Source organism: Acanthochromis polyacanthus, chromosome 17, assembly GCF_021347895.1.
Source record: "Acanthochromis polyacanthus isolate Apoly-LR-REF ecotype Palm Island chromosome 17, KAUST_Apoly_ChrSc, whole genome shotgun sequence".
NCBI classification, from domain to species: Eukaryota; Metazoa; Chordata; class Actinopteri; family Pomacentridae; genus Acanthochromis; species Acanthochromis polyacanthus.
The window spans coordinates 9,009,757-9,031,770 of record NC_067129.1 but is presented as its reverse complement, the minus strand read 5'-3'; the positions used below and the strand labels follow the sequence as shown (position 1 = coordinate 9,031,770).

The 22,014-nt window shown below is 39.8% G+C and overlaps 1 protein-coding gene across 3 annotated transcripts; it reads right to left on the bottom strand.

Moving 5' to 3' along the window:
* Positions 1-56: 56 nt before the first annotated feature.
* On the bottom strand, positions 57-21,678 carry LOC110959640 (clustered mitochondria protein homolog). 3 transcript variants are annotated; one of them, XM_051937527.1, is made up of 30 exons: positions 21,156-21,678; positions 20,832-20,915; positions 17,751-19,032; positions 16,396-16,556; positions 16,135-16,306; positions 14,609-14,746; positions 14,375-14,505; positions 14,144-14,298; positions 13,515-13,640; positions 13,257-13,404; positions 13,024-13,116; positions 12,574-12,792; positions 8,633-8,808; positions 8,220-8,531; positions 7,973-8,106; positions 7,494-7,595; positions 7,288-7,388; positions 7,043-7,195; positions 6,262-6,324; positions 5,925-6,172; positions 5,756-5,840; positions 4,427-4,580; positions 3,155-3,294; positions 2,900-2,980; positions 2,635-2,760; positions 1,865-1,986; positions 1,613-1,706; positions 1,388-1,522; positions 1,221-1,294; positions 57-1,123 (listed from the first exon to the last, which is right to left on the bottom strand). In XM_051937527.1, the coding sequence occupies exons 3-30, from the start codon at positions 18,994-18,996 to the stop codon at positions 997-999; spliced, it is 5,016 nt and encodes a 1,671-aa protein (XP_051793487.1). In that variant the 5' UTR covers positions 18,997-19,032; positions 20,832-20,915; positions 21,156-21,678; the 3' UTR covers positions 57-996. The 3 variants fall into 3 exon arrangements, with proteins under 3 accessions (XP_051793487.1, XP_022062274.2, XP_022062275.2); XM_022206582.2 differs by having other exon boundaries at positions 20,837-20,915; XM_022206583.2 differs by having other exon boundaries at positions 16,396-16,553; positions 20,837-20,915.
* Positions 21,679-22,014: the final 336 nt, after the last annotated feature.

The following is a 22,014-nucleotide window of genomic DNA, read 5'->3' as shown; positions in this document are numbered from 1 at the left end:
CACGTCGAGACGAGCGGGGCGCGCGCTTATTAATAAAGGAAAAATACACCAAAAAGTAGAAGTTCATGACGTTGTCTTTATTATTCTGTGCAGCCAAGTTTCTTTTTTATTTTAACATTGTGAACTATATACAAGCAAGCAGCTGGAAGACAAGAGGACAAATCATGCCTCTGCTCCATAGATGGTGACTACGAAACAAAAAACTGACTACAGCAGTGCCTATAATACTTTTACACTTAATATAGATGCACATTTTCATACTCACAGCTTTAAGCTATACATGGAAACAGTGGTTACTTGAGGTAATTCTGCTGCCTGTGAATCAACTCTACATGTCACTTAATACAAATTCAAAATCCAGTGCTTTCATTTTCACTGAGACACAACTAATCTGGCTTGCTCTTTGAGAAAAAAAAACATTATATGCATACCATTTCTGTACCGCCACCTCGCTATTAATGACATTCAAAACAGAACTTATTTTAATATCCAGGCAGAGATAAATCATCTGTCCTGCTCAGAGAAATGTTCATGGCACAAGTGTGAGACCCAGTGGACACACAGGGAATTGCAAGATGACAGTACATTATTTAAAAATCCTACAAATTTGCACTTTTAGCACATTGATGCTATATTTTTCTTGCTACATATAAGCAGTCTGACGGATACTGTGCTTGGTCCTTTCATCTAGTAGTACAATCATTCATTTTATTTAGCGTTTATGCATTTTTTTTGACAAAAAGGAAAGTTATACATATTCGCCATCATAGTTACTTTTCGTTTATTCATGAATCATACATTTTGCAGCAAAAGCTATATCACGGTGTAGAGAAGGCTCTCTTCAGTGTCCAGCAGCAGTACAAACTTCTGAAAAGGGGACGGCTGTTAACCGACATATTCAACGATTTGCCAGGTTTTCATTTGCCATTGTTGCACATTGTCCACGGCCATTTTTACAGAACGCTCAGGTGTCCAGCTGTGCCTTTAGTCAATACTTCAGTACTGTTGTCTATTGTGAGCAGCTGTCAAGCCTTTTTGCTTTAGTAATTGCTTTTCCAGCTCTTCCACTTGAACTTTTTCCTTTTCTTTCAACGCAGTCCTCAGGTCTGCAATTTCTTTAGCACTAGAAAGGAAGACACAAAGTAGGGCATGTTCACTTTTTATCAGAATAATCAGTGATTACTTTGAAATTCTGTAACAGGGACTGTTCCAGTGTTCACCTGAGGGGGATGAGAATAATTCCACATGTCAGGTTGAGCTGCTGTAAGATTGCGGGAAGGCTTGGCGTGGAAAACTGCAAAGAAAAACGGACAAGTATATGCACATGCGGGCCACAGGTGATTATATTCTTGCTTGCATGCTGTTGTTCTTACAAAACTGCACAAACCTTTGGAGGCGGGATACAGGCACTGGGTGTGTTGCTGTAGATATGGTTGATGGCTTTCTGAAGGATCACAGCCTGCTGAGTGAGGCTCTTCAGGTACTCCGAACTTTCCCTCGTATTATTGTGGTTCTCGCCAACCTTTATGTGTGCAACAGTGAAGTCTGTCAGTTAAAATTGTCAGCATAAAGTGTAAACATAAAGCAGCTATTTTAGCATCTTAAAGCACACCTGGCTCTTATAGATTGAATAAGCTTCTTTCTCGTGTTGCAGAGCTGAACGAAACTCTCCCTTGCTCTCGTACACAGTGGCGAGCACATGATGACTGCACAGAAAACAGGCATGGAGAGAGGCTTTTGTGAAATAAGAGAATAATAAACAGGAAGACAGCAGCAGCCTTTTCTTAGATTGTCTGTTTGTCTGATTCTGATAAGAAAAAAGTTGAAAAAATGGACAAACATGAATGTAAATTGTCTTACATACCTGTGTGCATGCTTCAGCGATGTGGCACCGTGGTATTTTGAGGTTAAAATTAAGGCATTCTGTAGGAACTTCAGGGAAAGCTCATACTCCATCAGTCCATGAAGAACCAGACCCAGCATGCTCTAATATAGTGGAGCACAGCAGTGATATTAACAGAGGACTTCCAACACATGATCAAGATGCAACTTTGTCTATTAGCACAAACAAAAGTGAGTACTAGTCACTGGAATACCATCATTGTTTCTCAGGGTTGTGCATTCACTGTTTGCTGTTGGGTGTTTGCATTTGCAGTTTCAATTTCAACTTTTTGTTCTATATTTGTAAAATAAATAAATAAATAAATGAAACAACAAAATAGAAACCTTTTCTCAGGATTTTTTCCACGAGTCCTAAAAAGTTTCTCCAACAGTACTTGAGAGGAATGTTTGCATTTATTTTATGTGTCTTCTTGGTTTTCTTTCCATTTGCCAGTAATTGCACTGATTGCATTGTGTTGTAATTGCCTTGTTTTTAACACTAACACTAATGGCAGTGTACATGGAGGCTGGGAAGCAGAGTTTGTGCAATAATAAAATAAAATCTTCTGAAAGTTCTCTCCTGATTTGTTGCTTTTTATACAAAGATTTGATCTTTAATGTGCATTATTTTGACTTTCTTAACTAACCAGATGCTCGAATTACCACAAAGTCCTGATTAAAGAATGTTCTACATCACACACAGATGTTCCTGCTATAGAAAGAACAAAAGCAGCACTTTGTAGGTGCACTTACATCCAGCAGTGCGACTTGTGGATGGTCGTCTCCGCTGACCAGCAGGCTGAGGTACCGAGCGCGATACAGCAGCTGCAGGGAGGTCGAGTGTTGGCCTCCAGCAAAGCAGTACAGAGCCAGATAAGTCTGAATCACAGATAGAAGAATACTTACACATAACAGCACAAGCAAATAATTTTACTTAAATGTATTGTTAAACAACAGGATTAACATGCCATGGTCCAAGAAGTTGTTTGTGGACTGATGAAAAAGTCAAGGAACTCACATAGTCTTGTATGGTCTGTGGGTGGTCGACACCTTGTATCCTCTCAGTGCTCATAACTGCCTTTTCCTGGTGGCTGACGGCCTGGAATACACGAACAAAACAACAGAAACATTATGTTATATTTTCTGTCAGTTTCGCATTTAAATTACATCACTAAACAAAACCAGAAATGTGGTTGAAGGTTTACAAATCTGGAGCCAAGGTTAAACGTAAGTAAAACGACACAGTAAAAATAAAATTGCAGTGCATATTTACATCTGCATTTTCCCCCAGGATGTAGCTGAGACGCCCCAGGAGACGCAGGCACATGCTCACGTCCTCGTGCAGGACTCCACATACGCTGCTGAACAGAGTCAGGGCCTGGCTAATCAATTCATAGCCGTCTTTGAGAAACCCTAAAAGCAAATATAAAACATCAATCAGGAATGTACTGTCAGGATGTGAGTTGGTTAAAGGCTGCCTGTCACACTTTGTGTTAAATGCAACAGTGGTGATTTCCTAAATGTTTATTTTGTACATGAGAAGAGTTCATTTGATGAACAACCTCACGTGTTTGGCAAAGGTTCACATTTTTTAAGTACATCATAATATTATATGCATTTGTCCATATATAGATTCAAATGTTTGATTTGGAGAGTAATGGTTCCCTCTAGGCTACAAAGAGATGCCAGAGAGATATGAGTGATGGGAAACAACTTCAACAACCCTTTGTTATGTAAATAGCTGCTGTTCGCTTGAAACTAATATTGTCATTTTCAGCTGATATTTTACAAGGTTTAGTCTTTTCAGTGCACAATCCCCACATTGTGCTTCAAAGTCTGCAGTGTTTCAGTTTAACTACTTGATTTTTCTGACTTTGCTCTAAGAACTGTATTATTAAACAGAATGAGAACTATGGAGGTTGCTCTGCATCACTCACTTTAAAAAGCTTTGTAAGAAGTTCTCTTTGTGGCCTTTATAGTCAGCAGGAACAATGACAGAAAACAAAAACTTTTTTAAATGTGCATGTAAGTATTGTTTGTTTCAACTTCCTTCAAATCTGAGGAAGCTACTTTAAAAAAAAATCATTTCCTCTCTAAACATCATATTGAAATGCAAAAACACCAAATGATTCATAGCTGAGAGCAATACAATATCCATTTATGCTGCTGTTGCCTAGCAACAGTGTTCTAAAACCACTGAAACCACTTGCATATTGTTAAGTTTACTTGGTTCATCCAAAATATGACAGTGCTATGAGACGTGTGACCTTTTTAGCTCTTTGACATTTTTGCCAAGTGTGTATCGAGTGATAGAAGCTTAATAATAGGAAACTGCTGTGTGTTGATGCCTGCAGGGAAACATTTTTGTAACACAGTGACTGTACGGCTGAGAAGGACATGATGAGCTTAAAAGCACATCAGCAGTGTAGACATTTTTCCATATGGGCCCCCCTGTTAACAGTCAGCTACTTACAGATGGCCTCCATGCTACACTAAATGTTAACACATACACTGCAAGTGTTTGTTCAGTGTTTTTGTCTCTCACCCTGCTGCACTGCCAGCTGTGCTTGCTGTACAAGCCGTGTGGCATCTGTGGATATGAGTTTGAGATGTTTGACCACAGGGAACATGTTGATGACGTCTTCCTCTCCAAACACTGGCCTGTGTCGAGACTCGAATGCAAACTCCCTCAACTGCACCTGAATACAGAGGAAAGGAAGAATAAGAGCAGCTGCATTTTAAAGCCGCACATGAAAACTCTGCGCTTTGGTTGAATCAGGTCACAGCTCTGGATGATTTCAAGTTTTAAGGACATGTTGAACTTCATCAAAAAATACTGAAGCAAAATGTTCACCCTCAGCCTGTTTTTTCAGGACCTGTAGTTGTAATATTGCTGTGAGAAAAAATTTTGCACTGAGATGAAAGATTAAAATGAAAATTCTTCATTTTTACTTCTACTCAAAAATTTAGGAATAAACTTTTTTTTAGGAGCAACAAGCGGACATGTCAACACCATCATACCTTCATCAGACTCAGAATGAACAAAGACATGAGGCAGAACAGATTCAGCATAAACCAGGTGTGCCATCGTCAGTATAACTGGTTTAACAGGGTGGAACTCTTTCTACCTTTAGTCATCTGAATTTCAACGTTTATTTGGAAATTACAGAACTTTTTTCCCTTTTGCCAATAACAGAGTTGCAATGGAAACAAAAATGACTTGTTTTATTTTATAGTCACTGTCTTATCATCCTCGCTGTCTGCACTTCCCAGAGTGACACTAAATTATCTTTATGTGATTTTTGTGATGCAACTCACAAGACCATCATTTTATTCACATGTTGAACATTCTAAATATATTTTAATACATTTTTGATGGAAATTTAAAGATTACACATAAATAAAAGAGCTTTAAAAAGCAATGATTTTCGGATTATTCTTAAAGTTTAGTTCTATACTTGGCTATTTGTTTAATAAATATAAGTTTGATTGTTGTGGGCACAGATTTATGTTACACGAAGCATAAAATATGAGCTTACTTTTTTTCCTGTGTGAGAGTTTATAATAGATGTGTGGCCAGAAAAATGTAAATCTCATCTTGGCTTCTGCAAGGTGTAAAAATGGTAGAAATTGTTTATTTCTGCAGCAGGTTAAATCGTTTTCATTTAGTGACTGTCAAATTTGGAATCTTTTTCTCTTACTGTGAGTTGAGAAATGTTCCAAATAAACAGTATTTAAGGTGGTATACATGAGCAGTCCCAGGCACCACTTTTAATGATGCAAAAGTTGTGATTTCAGCAAAGATTTCTTGCCTACAAGACAGACAGAATTAATTTAATTTCAGAGGCTGAAGAGAAGCAGGTAGATGTCTGACCTGGATGCCCGTCTTGATGGCCATTTCTCTCAGCAGGGAGATCCTTTGCAGGTTGTGCTTTTCTATTGCTTCATCTATACTTTCACTGGACACACAGAGAATAACAGTGAAATCCTGCTGCATGAATCCATGAACTCACACACACACAAATACACAAAGACACACACACCTGTCAATTGTGTAGTGGTAATAATCTTGAGCCTCAGCCCTGATTTTGCCCCACAGCTCAGTGGAGGTGAGTCGAGCCCAAACGCTGTCTGTCAGCGAGGCGACTCGACTCCCGTGACTCCGACGGCGGCGGCTCCTGCGGCGAGAGAGCAGCTCGTCTGAGCAGGAATCTGGAAAACTGGAGGATGAACTCAGGAGGCAGTTCAGGAAGTGACTGACAGCTGCAGAGAAAGCTGCAGGTTCCACATTCTGGGAGAAAATAAGATTAAAATGAATATTAGAGAATTAACACTCAATGGGAGAGCACTGTATTTTAATATTTTATTGTATTTGAGCACCTGCAGAAAAGTCCTGAAGATGTGTTTGGCACTTCTGATGATGACTTCACTGACAGAGATTCTCTGTAGGAGAAAATGTAATCAGTTAAATGCAATCTTGCATTTTAAACAAGGAAAATTTTGTCCCATCTGGCTTTTTTTGATGCTTTTGTTTGCATTAATATTTTATTTGTATTTTCACCAGTTTATTAATTTATTGTTTATCTTCATTTCAGTGCTTTCTATTTGATTGCCTTTTTTAACATTTGTTCCTAATATTACATGATCCTATTTTCCGTTGAAGGTGGGACAACAATTATGCAATCAGTCATCATGCCTGTGCTAGATTGTGGAGATATTTTTCACTGTCACACTGTTGTATTCACCTCAAAATTATTTGCAGTTTATCTGTATTTTATTACAGGACATTGATCAGCATCATATGCTGATCTGCACAAGAGACATTTTTGTTTAGTAATGACAATGACTTGACTACTTTGCACAATATAAATGAATAAACTCAGAGGTTTGAAGAACTTAAACTTTTGATTTCAGACCTTTTTAGAATTGTTTATATGTGTAGAAGCAGCAGCAGCAGAAGAAGCAGAAGAAGACAAAGCAGCAGAAGAAGAAGAAGCAGAAGAAGAAGAAGAAGAAGCAGCAGAAGAAGCAGCAGCAGAAGAAGAAGCAGCAGAGTCCAATCAGCTTAACAGACAGGCCACATTTATAAGTACATCAGACAGATGACTTGCTCTGATGGTTCTGACTTCACGTGGTTGATAATATTAGCTGTATTAGGTACCTGTATGTGTCTGAGTCTCTCTCTCTCCTCCAGCTTGTCCAGTTCCCTCAGTAATGTGCCCAGATATCGTACATTCACACCTCGCTGGTGCAGCACTGAGGTCAGAGTTTCTCCATCCATCGGTACTGCTGTGTGGTCCAGACAGTCCCTCAGCTTCAACGCAAACAACACACGCACAAACACACATCAGCGTAAACTTCATGCGCATGATAAACATGAACATAATTACTTCACCTATAACTCACCACAGCTGGAATCTGATCAGACAGCAGAAAAGCAGCAGCATCCCATAATAATCGTCTCTGCCTTTGAACCTCCTCAACACACTCAGAGGAGAAACGAACACCTGCAGCAAAGACACACAGTTTAACTTTAGTCTGATATTTATACTTAAAAAAACTTTACACAGTAAATATGAGCAAACGTTCGTGAGCACAAGTGCATTCTGTACCTGGAGAGCAAATATTTCGATTGAAGCGGATGTCAAAGCAGGAGTCGCTCACTGATCCGACAGCTTTACAGGCTTTCAGGATCACACTTCTTCTCTGAGATTCTGCAAACGCAAAATATGAATGCATTATTATCTGACATGATCAAAGTCAGGGCTGCACAGTGGATCAGTGGTTATCACTGTTGTCTTGCAGCAAGAAGCGTCCCACACAGGGCTACACATAAAGACAATCACATTTGCATTCACACCTACGGACAATTTAGAGTGACCAGTTAACCTCAGCATGTTTTTGGATTGTGGGAGGAAGCCACATGCAGAAAGATCCTGGCGGGGACGCAAACCAGGGATCTTCTAGCTGCCACCAAGCCACTGTGCAGCCTAATTTATTTTCTTCTTTTTGCAATGACCCAATATCTGTTGGCTTATCAACAGTTTTGTTTTGTTTTATCATTTTGCTTTATTTATCTGGTCTTATTCACCCATGTCAACAGCGGCTGCAGCTCCGTCTCCGGTTGTCAGCTCACAAACAGGCTCTTCAATCTGCTCTGTGGCTTTATCCTGTTTTTCTGGTTGGCTGAGCTCCTGGGATACCATCTTCACAAAAATCTCATACCTACAGCCCAAAACACAAGATAAGACGAACAAAATGCCTCATGATCAAAGCCTAGTTCACCCTGCTGGTTTTATAGTTTCATGTTGGCTGAATTTGTGTCTCCTCTTCCTCACCTGTGCTGGACGAAGGCCTCCATCAGCTCTGGTCTCAGGCTGGCCAAGCTGTGACGATGCAGCCGTGGAAAACCAAAGCTCTGACACTCTTTCGGCACGTCCTCACTTGTCGCCTCTTTCTCTGAGAACTGGAAGTTAAGATCCGTTGGGAACGTACGCAGGAGGTCCAAGATGTAAGCTCGTCCATCATTACCCAGTATGCCGATGGTCTCCATCCCAGAGCAGAGCTCCAATGGGGTGTTGTTGTGGTCCAGCACCTGGTGACGCTGGACTCTCAGGGGTTTGCTGGTTTTATCCAGAAGCTCCAGAAACCTGCCATGAAACACACCTCTGGTCAGTCGAAGTAATGTTGAGAAAATAAGGACACATCCGGACTGGATTTGATTGAGATTAAAACACTTAAAATTTGTTACCTTGGGTGTGAAAAAACTGTTTTCCCATTGTCATTAGAGCCATAGACTACACTCTGCTCATGGTTCTTCTCCAGTATCCCAGGAACAATAGTCTGAGCAATAACACGGATGCCACGATAATCCACCACCGCCGTCCCGAGTGTGTGAAGGCCTTCTACGTCGACAGATGCATACGCCTGCAGCAGAGCAACATGAGTGTTTTGTATCCTGACTGCAAGAATGTAAAAGCATTTCTGTGGATGTTCTGATAGTGTGGAAAGGGATTCAGCTAGGTTAAGGATAGACTGGGATTCCCTTAATATCCACATACACACGTGGACAAAATTGTTGGTACCCCTCAGTTAAAGAAGGAAAAACCCACAATTCTCACTGAAATCACTTGAAACTCACAAAAGTAACAATAAATAAAAATTTATTGAAAATTAAATAATCAAAAACAGCCATTACTTTTGAATTGTTGATTAACATAATTATTTAAAAAAACAAACTAATGAAATAGGGCTGGACAAAAATGATGGTACCTCTATAAAAGATTGAAAACTATTTGACCAGAGTGACATGATTAACTCAGGTGTGTCATTTAATTGACATCACAGGTGTTTCCAAACTCATAATCAGTCAGTCTGCCTATTTAAAGGGAGACAAGTAGTCACCCTGCTGTTTGGTGAAAAGGTGTGTACCACACTGAACATGGACAACAGAAAGCGAAGGAGAGAATTGTCCCAGGACATCCGAAAAAAAATTATAGACAAACATCTTAAAGGTAAAGGCTATAAGACCATCTCTAAACAGCTTGAAGTTCCTGTGACAACAGTGGCTCATATTATTCAGAAGTTCAAGACCCACGGGACAGTAGCCAACCTCCCTGGACATGGCCGCAAGAGGAAAATTGATGACAAATTGAAGAGACGGATCGTTGGAATTGTATCCAAAGAGCCCAGAGCAACCTCCAAAGAAATTAAAGGTGAACTCCAAGGCCAAGGTACATCAGTGTCAGATCGCACCATTCGTCGTTGTTTGAGCCAAAGTGGACTTCATGGGAGACGACCAAGGAGGACACCACTGCTGAAAAAAACTCATAAAAAAGCCAGACTGGAATTTGCAAAAATGCATGTTGACAAGCCACAAAGCTTCTGGGAGAATGTCCTTTGGACAGATGAGACCAAACTGGAGCTTTTTGGTAAGGCACATCAACTCTATGTTCGTAGACTCAAAAACCAAGCATACGAAGAAAAGAACACTGTCCCTACGGTGAAACATGGAGGAGGCTCAGTAATGTTTTGGGGCTGCTTTGCTGCATCTGGCACAGGGTGTCTTGAAAGTGTGCAAGGTACGATGAAATCTGAAGACTATCAAGGCATTCTGGAGAGAAATGTGCTGCCTAGTGTCAGAAAGCTTGGTCTCAGTCGCAGGTCATGGGTCTTCCAACAGGACAACGATCCAAAACACACAGCCAAAAACACCCAAGAATGGCTGAGAGAAAAGCGTTGGACTATTCTAAAGTGGCCTTCTATGAGCCCAGATCTGAATCCCATTGAACATATGTGGAAGGAGCTGAAACATGCCATTTGGAGAAGACACCCATCAAACCTGAGACAACTGGAGCTGTTTGCTCATGAGGAGTGGGCCAAAATACCTGTTGACAGCTGCAGAACGCTCATTGACAAATACAGAAATCGTTTAATTGCAGTGATTGCCTCAAAAGGTTGTGCAACAAAATATTAAGTTATGGGTACCATCATTTTTGTCCAGCCCTATTTCATTAGTTTGTTTTTTTAAATAATTATGTTAATCAACAATTCAAAAGTGATTGCTGATTTTTGATTATTTAATTTTCAATAAATTTTTATTTATTGTTACTTTTGTGAGTTTCAAGTGATTTCAGTGAGAATTGTGGGTTTTTCCTTCTTTAACTGAGGGGTACCAACAATTTTGTCCACGTGTGTAATTGTATCTTTACTGAATTACTCAAACTTATACTGGGTCAGTATACAACTGTGGGAATTTCTGTATCATAGTTGACATTTTTACTGTTATCAGGCCTAAAATCAACATGGCCGCCTATAACCAAACACCACATGGCATTTTTACAAAAAGATTATTCTTAATATTATATATACAATTGAGTAAAATTGAAATAGAAAGTTATTTTTAAAGATATTGTTGTAGACATGACATGCTATAAATCCACACTTGACTCACACACTACTTTATATTAGATAACTTAGAAAGCCTTGGAGTCTTGCCAGTCTTTCCTTCAGGAGGAAATGACATCATGTGGAGCAGCCCCAGAGGAAAAGAAAATTCAAAAAGAGATCTCAAAAATGTTTCATTTACTTCTCCTAGACAACTTTGAGATCTGTGTGACACCAAACTGAGACTAAGGCTTATTTCTCCTGTGTCTCATTTTTTTTCTCCTGAGCAATAAGATGCGCTAAATCTCAGTTTAGTCTCCTTTAAAGTTTCAGAAGAGATCTCAACAAGCTCTCATATAATTCTCAGAGTTTCTCAACTTTTGTGTCTCTTTGTGATCTCAGGCAGAGAAATCAGAGAGCTCTCTCTAAGAACTCAATCTATTCTCATCCCAGCTTCAGTTCATGCATCTCATACTAAGCTCAGAGAGAACAAATGAAGAGATCTCCACAAGCGCTCATTGAATTCTCAGACTCAGGTCAACGTTTTGGTTGTTTTTAATCATCTATCATGTTGACTTTATTGTAATCCACATGATATTTTTTTAAATTAATTAATAAAGACTCAGATTACTTTATTCATCCCAAAAGGGAAATTCATTTGTCTGTCAGCTCATCTGCTATTTGCTATAGAATTATAAAGCCTGATCACTGTGGATACAAAGATCTTCTATATCTTTCCGTCCTGCAGTCCAGAGAGAGGCCCATCACGATATTATGAGTGGATGATCCGTGGTGTTTAGAATGATAAATCCAGTCAAGTGGGAGGAGAGGGTGACATGATTGAAGTCACCATATATTATTATAAGTGCCTCAAGATGTTTAGGCTGTATCCTGGCAACTTCTTATTTGTTGCAGCATTTATAAGGTGTGTGTGTGCAGATTAATATATGCATAGCTCAGTGGGTAGAGTGGCTGTCTCACACCCAGAAGACCGGGGTTCAATTCCGAGTCTGTCATGCTCATGTGGAGGTGTGAGTGAGTCTCACATATTGCTCTGTAGAAGCTCCACTATTGTTCATTTTCTTTTCCAGAGGAGAAATAAAGGAGCCATTAAACACACTGTATTGAGATTAGCAAGGTATCTCCCACAAGTCTCAAGTATGACTCCCTCTAATTATCCTGTCTCACCTATTTCTCCTAGTGAATTTTAGGAGAAACATATGAGAAACCTTTAGACAAAATAGAAACTAAAATGAGGCTGACATGAGAATCTCAAATTTGTCTCCTGAGTTGTAGAAGAGCAAGCTTTGAGCAGTAAAATTTTCCTCTGATGTGATCTGAAATTAACACACTTCCTTGAGAGGTGTTTTTGTAATGGGGAACTTAGATGAAAGTGACACAGATACAATTTGTTATTTTCCATATAAAATTTGGTATATTGCCAAAAATAAATATCTGTCATGATTATCTCAACTTAATAAAAAGAACACAATCAAGATAATTTTTGAATAAGCTCGTTTTATTATTGTTTAGCCAATTAAAAGGTGGTTGTTATTAAATTCGGACTGTTACTTAGTTGACATTTTAGTGATATCTAGTATTTTTATTTATTAATAAGTGATTGCTTCAATAATACTTTGTGAAGACATGATCATAATAAAATCATATTTTTTAAAATGTACTTTTAATAAAAATGTATGCAAGATATAGCCCATGGACTTCAAAAGTCCCTCAATTATATATTGACCCTACTTTTTTAACAGCTCAGATGAGACAGGAAATGAAACTACCAGTCTGGATCTGTACCTGTGCTCCTCTCAGGTCACAGACGGCAGCAGCGTGAGCAGCAGTGTTGCCCCCCAGTGGTCGGTAGTGCTCAGAAATATCAAACCCCAGGCTGAAGAAGAGGTTGTTCCACACAAACATCTGCATATGAGGAGATTCCCCCGGATTTAGCGGCATGACGTTACCGTCAATAACGGCCACAGCACCTCGAGTTGCAGCAGCAACAAAGTCGCTGTTGGTCTGGATGGAGGGAACAAGTGTGGTTTCAATAAAGAGGAGCACATTGTAGTCCCAGAGAAGGATGAGGGAGGAATAATTTGGTTTTATTAAAAAGCTGAACAGTACAGAGGAAGTATAGAAGGACACTTTTCTGTCCTTGACTCTTTTAAAGTGATGATCATAAGCCTGCTTCTCTGACTATTAATCAGGGACAGAATTTGGAAGAAGATAAAAGGAAACTCGTGTTCTCACCTTGAATATGCTCCTCTCTCTGTGCAGTCGCTCCTGAAGGCAGCTCCTGGGGAGTTCCCTGCATCCCTGCAGCTCCTCGTTCCAGTCCCGACTCTGAGGTCACATCAGCATCATCACTGTTAGTTCACCTCACATGTAAAATTAAACTTTACCTGTGTGTTCACGAGGCCTGTATTGTACTGAAATGCCATATTTCTGTGCAAATGTAGATGATTTCTCTTATTTTGTGCCACCTGCCCAGCTGTGTGTTCGTCTTGGCCCATCCGACTGGTGTGAGTCTCCTCTGCTCTGATACAGTCCAGGCTGTGGTCTCCATGAGGGGCGACCCAGGTGAAGAGCTGGAAAGGTGCTGCGATCCGCTCATAAGGGTGCTGCTGAACTCTGGATTGCAGCAAGTGAAAGAAAAGTTTGTTGTGTTTCGTGTTCCTGTCAAATTCGACGTAAACTGCTGCTGCACTATTCTGATTTTCTGGCTTGATTCATTTGCTCACCTCTTCTTTTGGAGGGCAGTGAAGTTTTTCCTGAAAGCAGGGCTGACTTGACCCAGCAGCTCGACCAGAGAGTGACAAAGGATTTTGGGAGCTGCAGGTTTGGGGTTGAAGTTGAAGGCAGTTGATCTGGAGCAGTCAGAGAATAGCACAAGTTGAATGTAGTTGCTTGTTGGTTTAGCTATGCTACTCTGAGAGGAAAAAATTACAACAATTAGAGGGAACCTATAATTGAAAAATAAGACTGAGTCCCACTAACAGCTTCGTGACTGCATTTAAGCACTTGTGGAGCCTTGAGCTAAACATGGAGATGTTATTAGTTCTGCAGGTATTTGATCATAAATCAGAATAATGGACAAGCTGCAACTTGATGGTGTTAGATGAGAAGTTAAAGATCACCACAGTGATTTCAGTTCATTCCATGGGGTATATCTGTACCATGTTTCTGCAAACCTGCATGTCTCTACAGAATTTTGTATGCCAATCTATAAAAAGAAACTTTCTCAGTATATGAAAAAACCCAAATGGGACCTGGAGATACATTGGTACAACATTTCAAATCAGGATGAATGGAACTCTACAGTTTTCATAGCTGAGCAAACTCTCAGGAGTCTGATTAATTGGACACTCACTGGTTGAGGTAGAAACCCCGAGTAGAGGATGTGATGTTGAGCTCTCGGTCTTCCATAGTCAGGACATTGAGGTACATTAAGTCTCCGTGCATCTTCCTGTTTCCCGGAGGAGGATTCCAGCTGCTCATGGTCAGGACCCGCAGGCACTGTAAAGGCTGTAATTCCATCGCTGTATCAGTGAATGTAACGTATCTAACCCGCCATATTTGCAATTACAGAAGCTGATCTCACCTTCCAGTCATCTCTGACTGGCTGCAGTGGAGTCAGCAGCCGGTCTTTACACCCAGGGAGGATGTAATCTGGAGGGCTGCAGTCAACAGACTCCTTTTCAGAAGCTCGCCTCTTCCCCACACTTTCACTGTCTGAAGGGTTGGATATGGAGGTGGAAGTGGTTCAGTGATTTCTTACAGATTAAAGTCTGATGCAAGGAGGCATGAGGCAGCAGTATTTATCAACATTATATACCTTTATCTCTGGTGTAGAAAGTGAGATAAGATAGTGAGCTGCAGTTCAGTCCGTTGTAAGCGTCTGCAGGGTCGAGGCTCCTCAGAAGATCACGGACATGTCTGAGATGAAGACGGGCATCACGCACCGTGTAAGAATCTGCAACAAGATCAATGAGGCTTATAAAAGTGGTTAATTCAATCTTACACAGGTAAATGATGAACATAAAGCTTTTTCTTCTTTCATAAAAGAAGATAAAAAGCATGTCCACCATTTTAGAAGTTTTCTATCTAAACAAAAGGTATAACATCATAAAAAATTACTAAGAATTTGAAACAACTTAAGACCAGTTGAAGTAAAGCAACTGTTACATAGAATTAAGTGCAATATTGGCATGTGCTACTCATTTAACTTACTGAATATTTTTGGGATCTTTTTTTTTTTTTTTAACTCTGTACTGTCTTCTTGAGGGCAATAGTTGAAAATAAAAATTTAGGGGATGGCATATATCCTGTAAGATTTGTTTGTCGTTTGCATAACTGGTCTGTCAGGCTGCTGAGATAAAACAAGATATTCACAGTTTGATATTAAACTGCCCAATTTAACTATTCTGCAGAATTTGGCCTTGTTTTTATTGATCTGACATTTAAAACCGGACACAGTTTTGTGAGGTGGCATAATTTATGATACTACATAACATATACACAAATAAAACAAAAATGAGCAGCGTTGGGGTCATTATTCAAAAAAAGTCATAAATTACCTGTTACTCGTTGGTTTAACAAAAATGCATTACTTTCTATATTTTACTCCTTGTAAAAAGCAATTTATTCCACTATTTGTTACACTACTTTGTTGTCACCAGTAACATTAACCTTATATATGATCACATACCAACACAATAAGTGGGATTTACACAGGATTTTCAATGCTTTCTAGTTAAGTATTTCAATAAAACTGACAGCAAAGTTGGTAAAAACCAGCCGAGAACCAAGAACAAGGCTCATGACTAATATAATGAAGGTGGCAGTACAGGCTGTTACTTTAACTGATTAGTGATGTGATAGCTGGATTTATGAACTGCAATACATTACATGATTGCAATGTGATTCCAGTAATGTGTCTCCTTCAACACGACACATGAGTTAAAGGTAAGAAAGAACCCAGAAAGAAATCTTTTTTCCCCATTAGTTGAAATTTCTAAAAGACTAATTTGTGTGGAGTCACAAATGACACTTTAAATCTTCCTGGTTAAAGTTAGATTTTTGACCATATTTATCACATTTGCACTACCTGATGATATGAACCAGAACATTAAATGTGACTCCTGCAGAAGCTAAATTCTGAATCTGCATGGCAGGTCAACGTTTTTATCTAAAAAATAATTTCCCTGTGACACTGTGCTCTGATCCGTGTGAAATTCCTGACGTGAGGTCTGATAAAACTGGACTGAAGCAGATCCTTACAGTGCTGCACTCTGAAGTGAATATTAATTTTCACTAAAAGTCAAAGCTTAAAAAGGAGAGATGAAAGTAAGAGTGAGTTACCCTCCACCACCTTGATCAGCGCTCCGTCCTGGATGCCCTGGATGGAGCGCAGCTCTGTGAGGCTGTCGAGGGCGACGCCTCCCAGCTGCAGGGAGAAACATGTACGATGACAGGTGACCTCATGATCCATCAACACCTGGTGCAGCTCTGCCACCAACATCTGGCCGGACACCTGAGAGTGGAGGACAGAAGAATAGCTGGACTGGAGTGACGTGACAATGAGAGATCTGTAGTAAAACAATGACAGCATTACTGCAGAACCTGAAGCTCAAAACTTTCTGCTGCAGGAGGCTGAATTCTGACAGTGAAACCCGTCTCCTGGAGCTCGACTATGTCTCGGAGTTGTTTGCTTTTATCGTCATCACCAGGCCGCTCTGAGGGATCATCCTCAGGGCTTTCTTCAATTTGACTTGGAGGCACTGCTGACAGAAGAGACAGAAATAAGGTGTAAAAAGTGGCTGCAGGGCATAGAGGCTGGTGTATCCCAGATTTGACATTAAAGAGAAAATAAGTCGCTGCTTTCATATTTCAATACAGGATAATCAGGTGATAGATAAATGGATATAACTTTAGAACTTTAAACAGAAGATATGAAGCTCAAATGAAATGCTTGTATTAGAAGGTGTGGCTGAAAAGGAAATCAAAATCACATTAAAAAATTGAAAGAGAAAATGCATTCAGATATAAAGTTAGCTTTTAGTTTTTCCATTTTTACCATCCTTTTTTCTTTTTAACAATTCTGATTTGGCTTTCCATTTTACATTTGTCATTTCAACACCCAGTTTCCCCTTTTAATGTCATTATTCTTTTCAGAAAACAAACAAACAGAAAACAGCTACAGGCTTATTTTGTTCTAAAAACCTAAAAGAACATTCTGCAAAGTTCTTGCCATGTTTCCAGTAGCAAATTTGTTTTTTAATTCCCTGAATATTCTTCTTAAAGGTAGCATATCATGTTTGGTGATAATCAGACCATTATACCCTCACATCACTGAAATGTTTTGCAAATGTTACATCGAGAACATTTCCTTCTTTGTTGTCGTGCAGCACTGTCGAACATTGTAGGAACGTTTTATAGAAGGTTACTCTGCAATGTGTTACCTCAACAACATCCCCAAAACATCATAAGAACATTGTGAGGAACATTTTGCACCTTTGTTACTATATCATGTGACAGCAAGGTTTTATTAAAAATGTACTTTGAGGTCTTGATAGCACCTTAAAAAGTGATTTTCTGAGTGTTCCTTTGTGACTGTCATTGTTTGTTGTTATCATATAAACCCAGTCTGTGGCCCTTAAAACATCCTCAAAACATCCTTTGAATGTTGCAGCTAATATCCACTGTCTTTATCATCATTATTTGAAATGATTAATATATCTTTATTAAGTTATTTTAACATTAGATTGAAACATTTTCTTTAAAACAATATTGGAACTTATAGGCGCTATTACTCAATGCTGTGGAAACTTTTCTTGCTAACTGGGTGTATCTTAGTTATCTAAAGTGCCAAAATAATTTTGCCTCTTTCTTTTTTTAATTTAATATCTTCCATATTGTGATGATCATTTCTACAGTCTGCATGTTGTAACGTGAAGACTCAACACAGATCCACACACCTTTGACATGCGGTGCTGCCAGAAACAATCTGTCGACTAAAAACAAGGTCATTCGCTTCATCTGAGCTCCTTCTTCATCCTCCATCTGTGGAACAGCTGCCTCCAGAATGTGCTCCAGACCTGTTTTCTTGTTGTCTTCCTTCTCTGGCAGCTGTGACTTTTTGTGAACACAACCTTCATTTACCAAGCTGGGATCTCTGCTGTCCTCAGACACGTTTGCTTCTGTGCGGATATTACTAACGTCCTTTTCATTTACAATCTGATGTGACTCCGCCGTTGCTGCTCCCATCTGCTCATCATCCTGATTCCTGCACTCAGAGAGGTCAGTTTCCCTGTTGTTATCGCTGTGTTTTGTTGTCTTTTGCGCAGGAGCATCCATGTTGCTGGCCTTGTGTTCAGTCTCTGAGGAGCTCTCTGATTCATTTTGTTTCTGATCCTTTTCAGTGTCGTCTGTCAACAAATTGTGCTGCTCTGTCCAGGTGAAGTCTATATTTTCCAGAGCAGTAGCATCACTCTGCCAAAGCTTTAAGACATTCTCCTCACCAGCGTTTAACGCCTTTCTCAGCTCATTATTCAGTTCTGTTTGAAATACATCCACATCAGAGCCGGCTCCAGAGTCTGTTCTTTTCTCTTCTTCTGTGTGACTCTCCTCAGACAGTTGCGCATCCAAAAACACATCCACCTCTTTGAGTATTTCATGTTCTTCCCAGTAATCTATCTCCTCTGTAGTGCCACTTAGTGTGTTTTCATGTCTCTCCACGGTCTCATTGCTGCACTCCATTAGTTCTGTTTGTGTCTGAACTTCTGCCTGAGACTCGGTCTGCGTCTGCACCCCGGTACCGATCTGAGTCTCAGCTTCAGTCTGGGTCTCCACCTCAGAGTACCCCCTGTCTCTCCCACTCCTCTCCTGTCCTTCCTCATCCACCCTCACCCCCTCACCCGCTCCCTCATCCTCCTCGGACACCAGCAGACACACCATCGGCTCCACCAGAGTCACTTCTCCTCCCGGGTTGCTGCTCAGGATGATGTCAGGAAACAGGAAGTGCTCCGGTTCGAGGGCCGGGTTGGTGACGCCGGTGGAGACGGTTAACAGGTCTTCCTCCAAGTCGTCCGGCAGACTTGGAGATTCGCACTCGCTCTCGTCGCTGGACAGAAGAGGGGATCTTTCCGCCTCCCCCTGAGCCAGTGCATCCTTACACCTGAAGTAGTTTGACAGTATGTGGCAGCACTGGAGGATGTTTCCCATGATGCCTCAAAACAGCAACACAACCGTGCAGGTGGCCTAAAGGAGAAAAGACCACACTGTGTTTAACTTTTGTCAATATAGACATGCTACTTATAGTTGGATCAGCTGGATTGTTCAGTTCATTTTTAATTTTAGCTCAAATGTACTGAAATTTCAAATGAGTACGGTTGACAAAATGTAGAAGGGTCAATATATAATTGAGGGATTTTTGAAGTCCACTGGATATATCTTACATAATCTTTATTAATGGTTTTTATGTTCATTATGATCATGTCTTTACAAGTTCTATAATCATTTATTATGGAAACAATCCCTTATTAATAAAAACTGACTGGATATCATTAAAATGTCAATTAAATAACCGTCCAAATTTAATAACAACCACCTTCTAATTAGCTAAACAATTATGAAATGAACTTATTGAAAAATTGTTTTGATTTTGCTCTTTTTATCAAGTTGAGGTATTCATGACAGATATTTCTTTTTTGGCAATATATCAAATTTTATAGGGAAAATAACAAATTGTATCTGTGTCCGAGAAATCACTTTCAACTAAGTTACCCATTACAAAAACACCTCTCAAGGAAGTGTGTTAATTCCAGATCACATGACCTGCTCCACATGATGTCATTTCCTCCTCAAGAAAAGACTGGCAAGACTCCAAGGCTTTCTGAGTTATTTAATATAAAGAAGTGAGTGAGTCAAGTGTGGATTTATGGCATGTCAACAGGTTTACTATAATATCTTTATAAATAACTTTCATTTTCAAATTTACTCAATTGTATATATATAATATTTAGAATAATCTTTCTGTAAAAATGCCATGTGGTGTTTGGTTGTAGGCATTCATGTTGATTTTAGGCCTGAAAACAGCAAAAATGTCAACTATGATACCTGTCAACTATGTTAGAAAAAGTCAATTGTTTATTGACCCAGAAGATGTGTGGTGATTTATAAAGTGGTAGCATAAAGTATGGCCTTGTTATTGTTATTTGAATATGACATATTATAGACTTATTATATTAAAAATGACTTTTATGGATGCATGTTTGGACTGATGTAGTAGTTTTATTCCATCCACATGCTAAAGACATACATTTCCAGAAACTGCAATCAATTATATTTCAAAGGTAATTTTTGCCTTATGGTTTTTTTTTTGGCAGCTTTTCCTTTTGGGTGTGCCATAAAAGCAAATAATTCTGAAAAGGATAATATCTGAGAGAAATTGCAGTTGATTTCAACTTAGTTTTGCATATTTATATCTTCGGTAACTGGTTCTATTGGTTCTAATAACATAACAAAATCAGCACTGCTAAGAATTTCTCTAACAGGAGCAATAAGCCTATCAGAAAGTCTACAAAGAAGTCAACAGTCTTGACAAATTAGCTCGTACGGGGAGAGAGCCAAATTTGCTATTTAATATTATGGTAATAGCAAATGCATATATAAAACTTTTTAAGAGCTTTTTTCTCAGCAGGTTAGACCTCTACTATGTATGCGCTTCAGCGCGACAACACAGTTAGCTGGATGTTGTTCTTCACACATTTCTATTCAGGATTCTTTAAGTTGGCAAGTCTCACTTTTAGTGTTTCTGTTGTACTTCAGTGTTAGCGCACTGTGATGAAAATAGTTTATAGTGAGTCTCCACTAATCACATTTTGTTATGCTTCAGTCATTTAGGTACAAGTTCAAATCAAAAGCATAATTTGTCTCCAACAGTACATACCGAGAAAAGGATTTACCACTGTCACATGTGTGTGTTTGTGTTGATGCAAGCAGCTTAGAGTCTTAGCTGATGACAGGGTGATTATAAGGTGTTCCTGCAGCTGTGTCACCTTACACTGGAAAGATCTGGAAAACCTCGAAGACTAAATTTCCTCAGATGAAGTCTGGAATGATGTTGGATATGTGTTGGATTCCTGGAAGACAGATGAAGTTGTACGCTGAGGAGAGTTTTAGAGTTAAAAACAACCCTTAAAGCTGTATAAACATGGTCAAAACAGAACAGCAGAGATCCTAAATGGACACAGTTTTAATTTTATAAAAGTAACACAAGCTCATAAGAAGTGCAGCAGAAAACATGCATAAATCTCACACAATTAAAGAATAAAACAGTATTAATATGATGCATATTCGTGTAGTAAATGTTTGGGCCCTACCATCCGGTGCAGAAAGAGGGAGATTCTCTGTCATCTTCTCCAGACTTCCCTGCTGTTCATCCTGCTGAAATCATAGAGATGAGTTTCCCCAGCTTTCCTCTACAGCGGGAGGCTTCCCTGTCCGAGCTGCAAAGCCACCAACTGTGTGTCGGTGCATGTGTGTGAGAGGGTATTTGCCCTTCATGGGTGGAGAGGAGTTGAGCCTGCAGGCCCTCTGCTCACACACATGCACATCCACACACACATATAGTACCCATCCAGGTCCAGAAGAGGGCAACCTTTCTGCCGCCTGTGATGTAACATCCTGTATTCAGACACCGGTCCAATTTCTCCATCAACCTTGAATTTGAGCACGTGCAGATGGTGTATAAATAGCAGCAGCAGGACAAGGAGGAGGTCTGGCACTTACGCCCATTTTCACCACCTGTGAAAACCTGTCATGACTCAGCCAGCCCCCCTCCTCAAACTCTCAGTGCTGCAAACAAACCCCTCAGCAGTCGCTCACCGCTCTGCTCGCACACTTTTTGGCATGGGCTGGAAAGCAGCCCTCTGGTTGCCATGGCAGCGCTGCAGCGAGACATTAACATTCTGAGCACAGTCGCCCAGACGACGGTGGGAACATTCTAGAATGGGACGATTGCTGGGAGAGCAGTTGTGACTGTAGCGTTGCCCTGGTGACCGTGTTAATTAAATTAGTAGTGGTTGATAGTTTTGTGCTGGCTGAGGAGAAAAAAAAAACTGTCACTGAGAGTTTCTGAATGAACAGGGAGATACACAGATGAACTGAGGAGATTTTTAGTAACATCTCATTAACATCAAATCTATTAATGGTTTATTTATTGACAAGCATGATGAGATA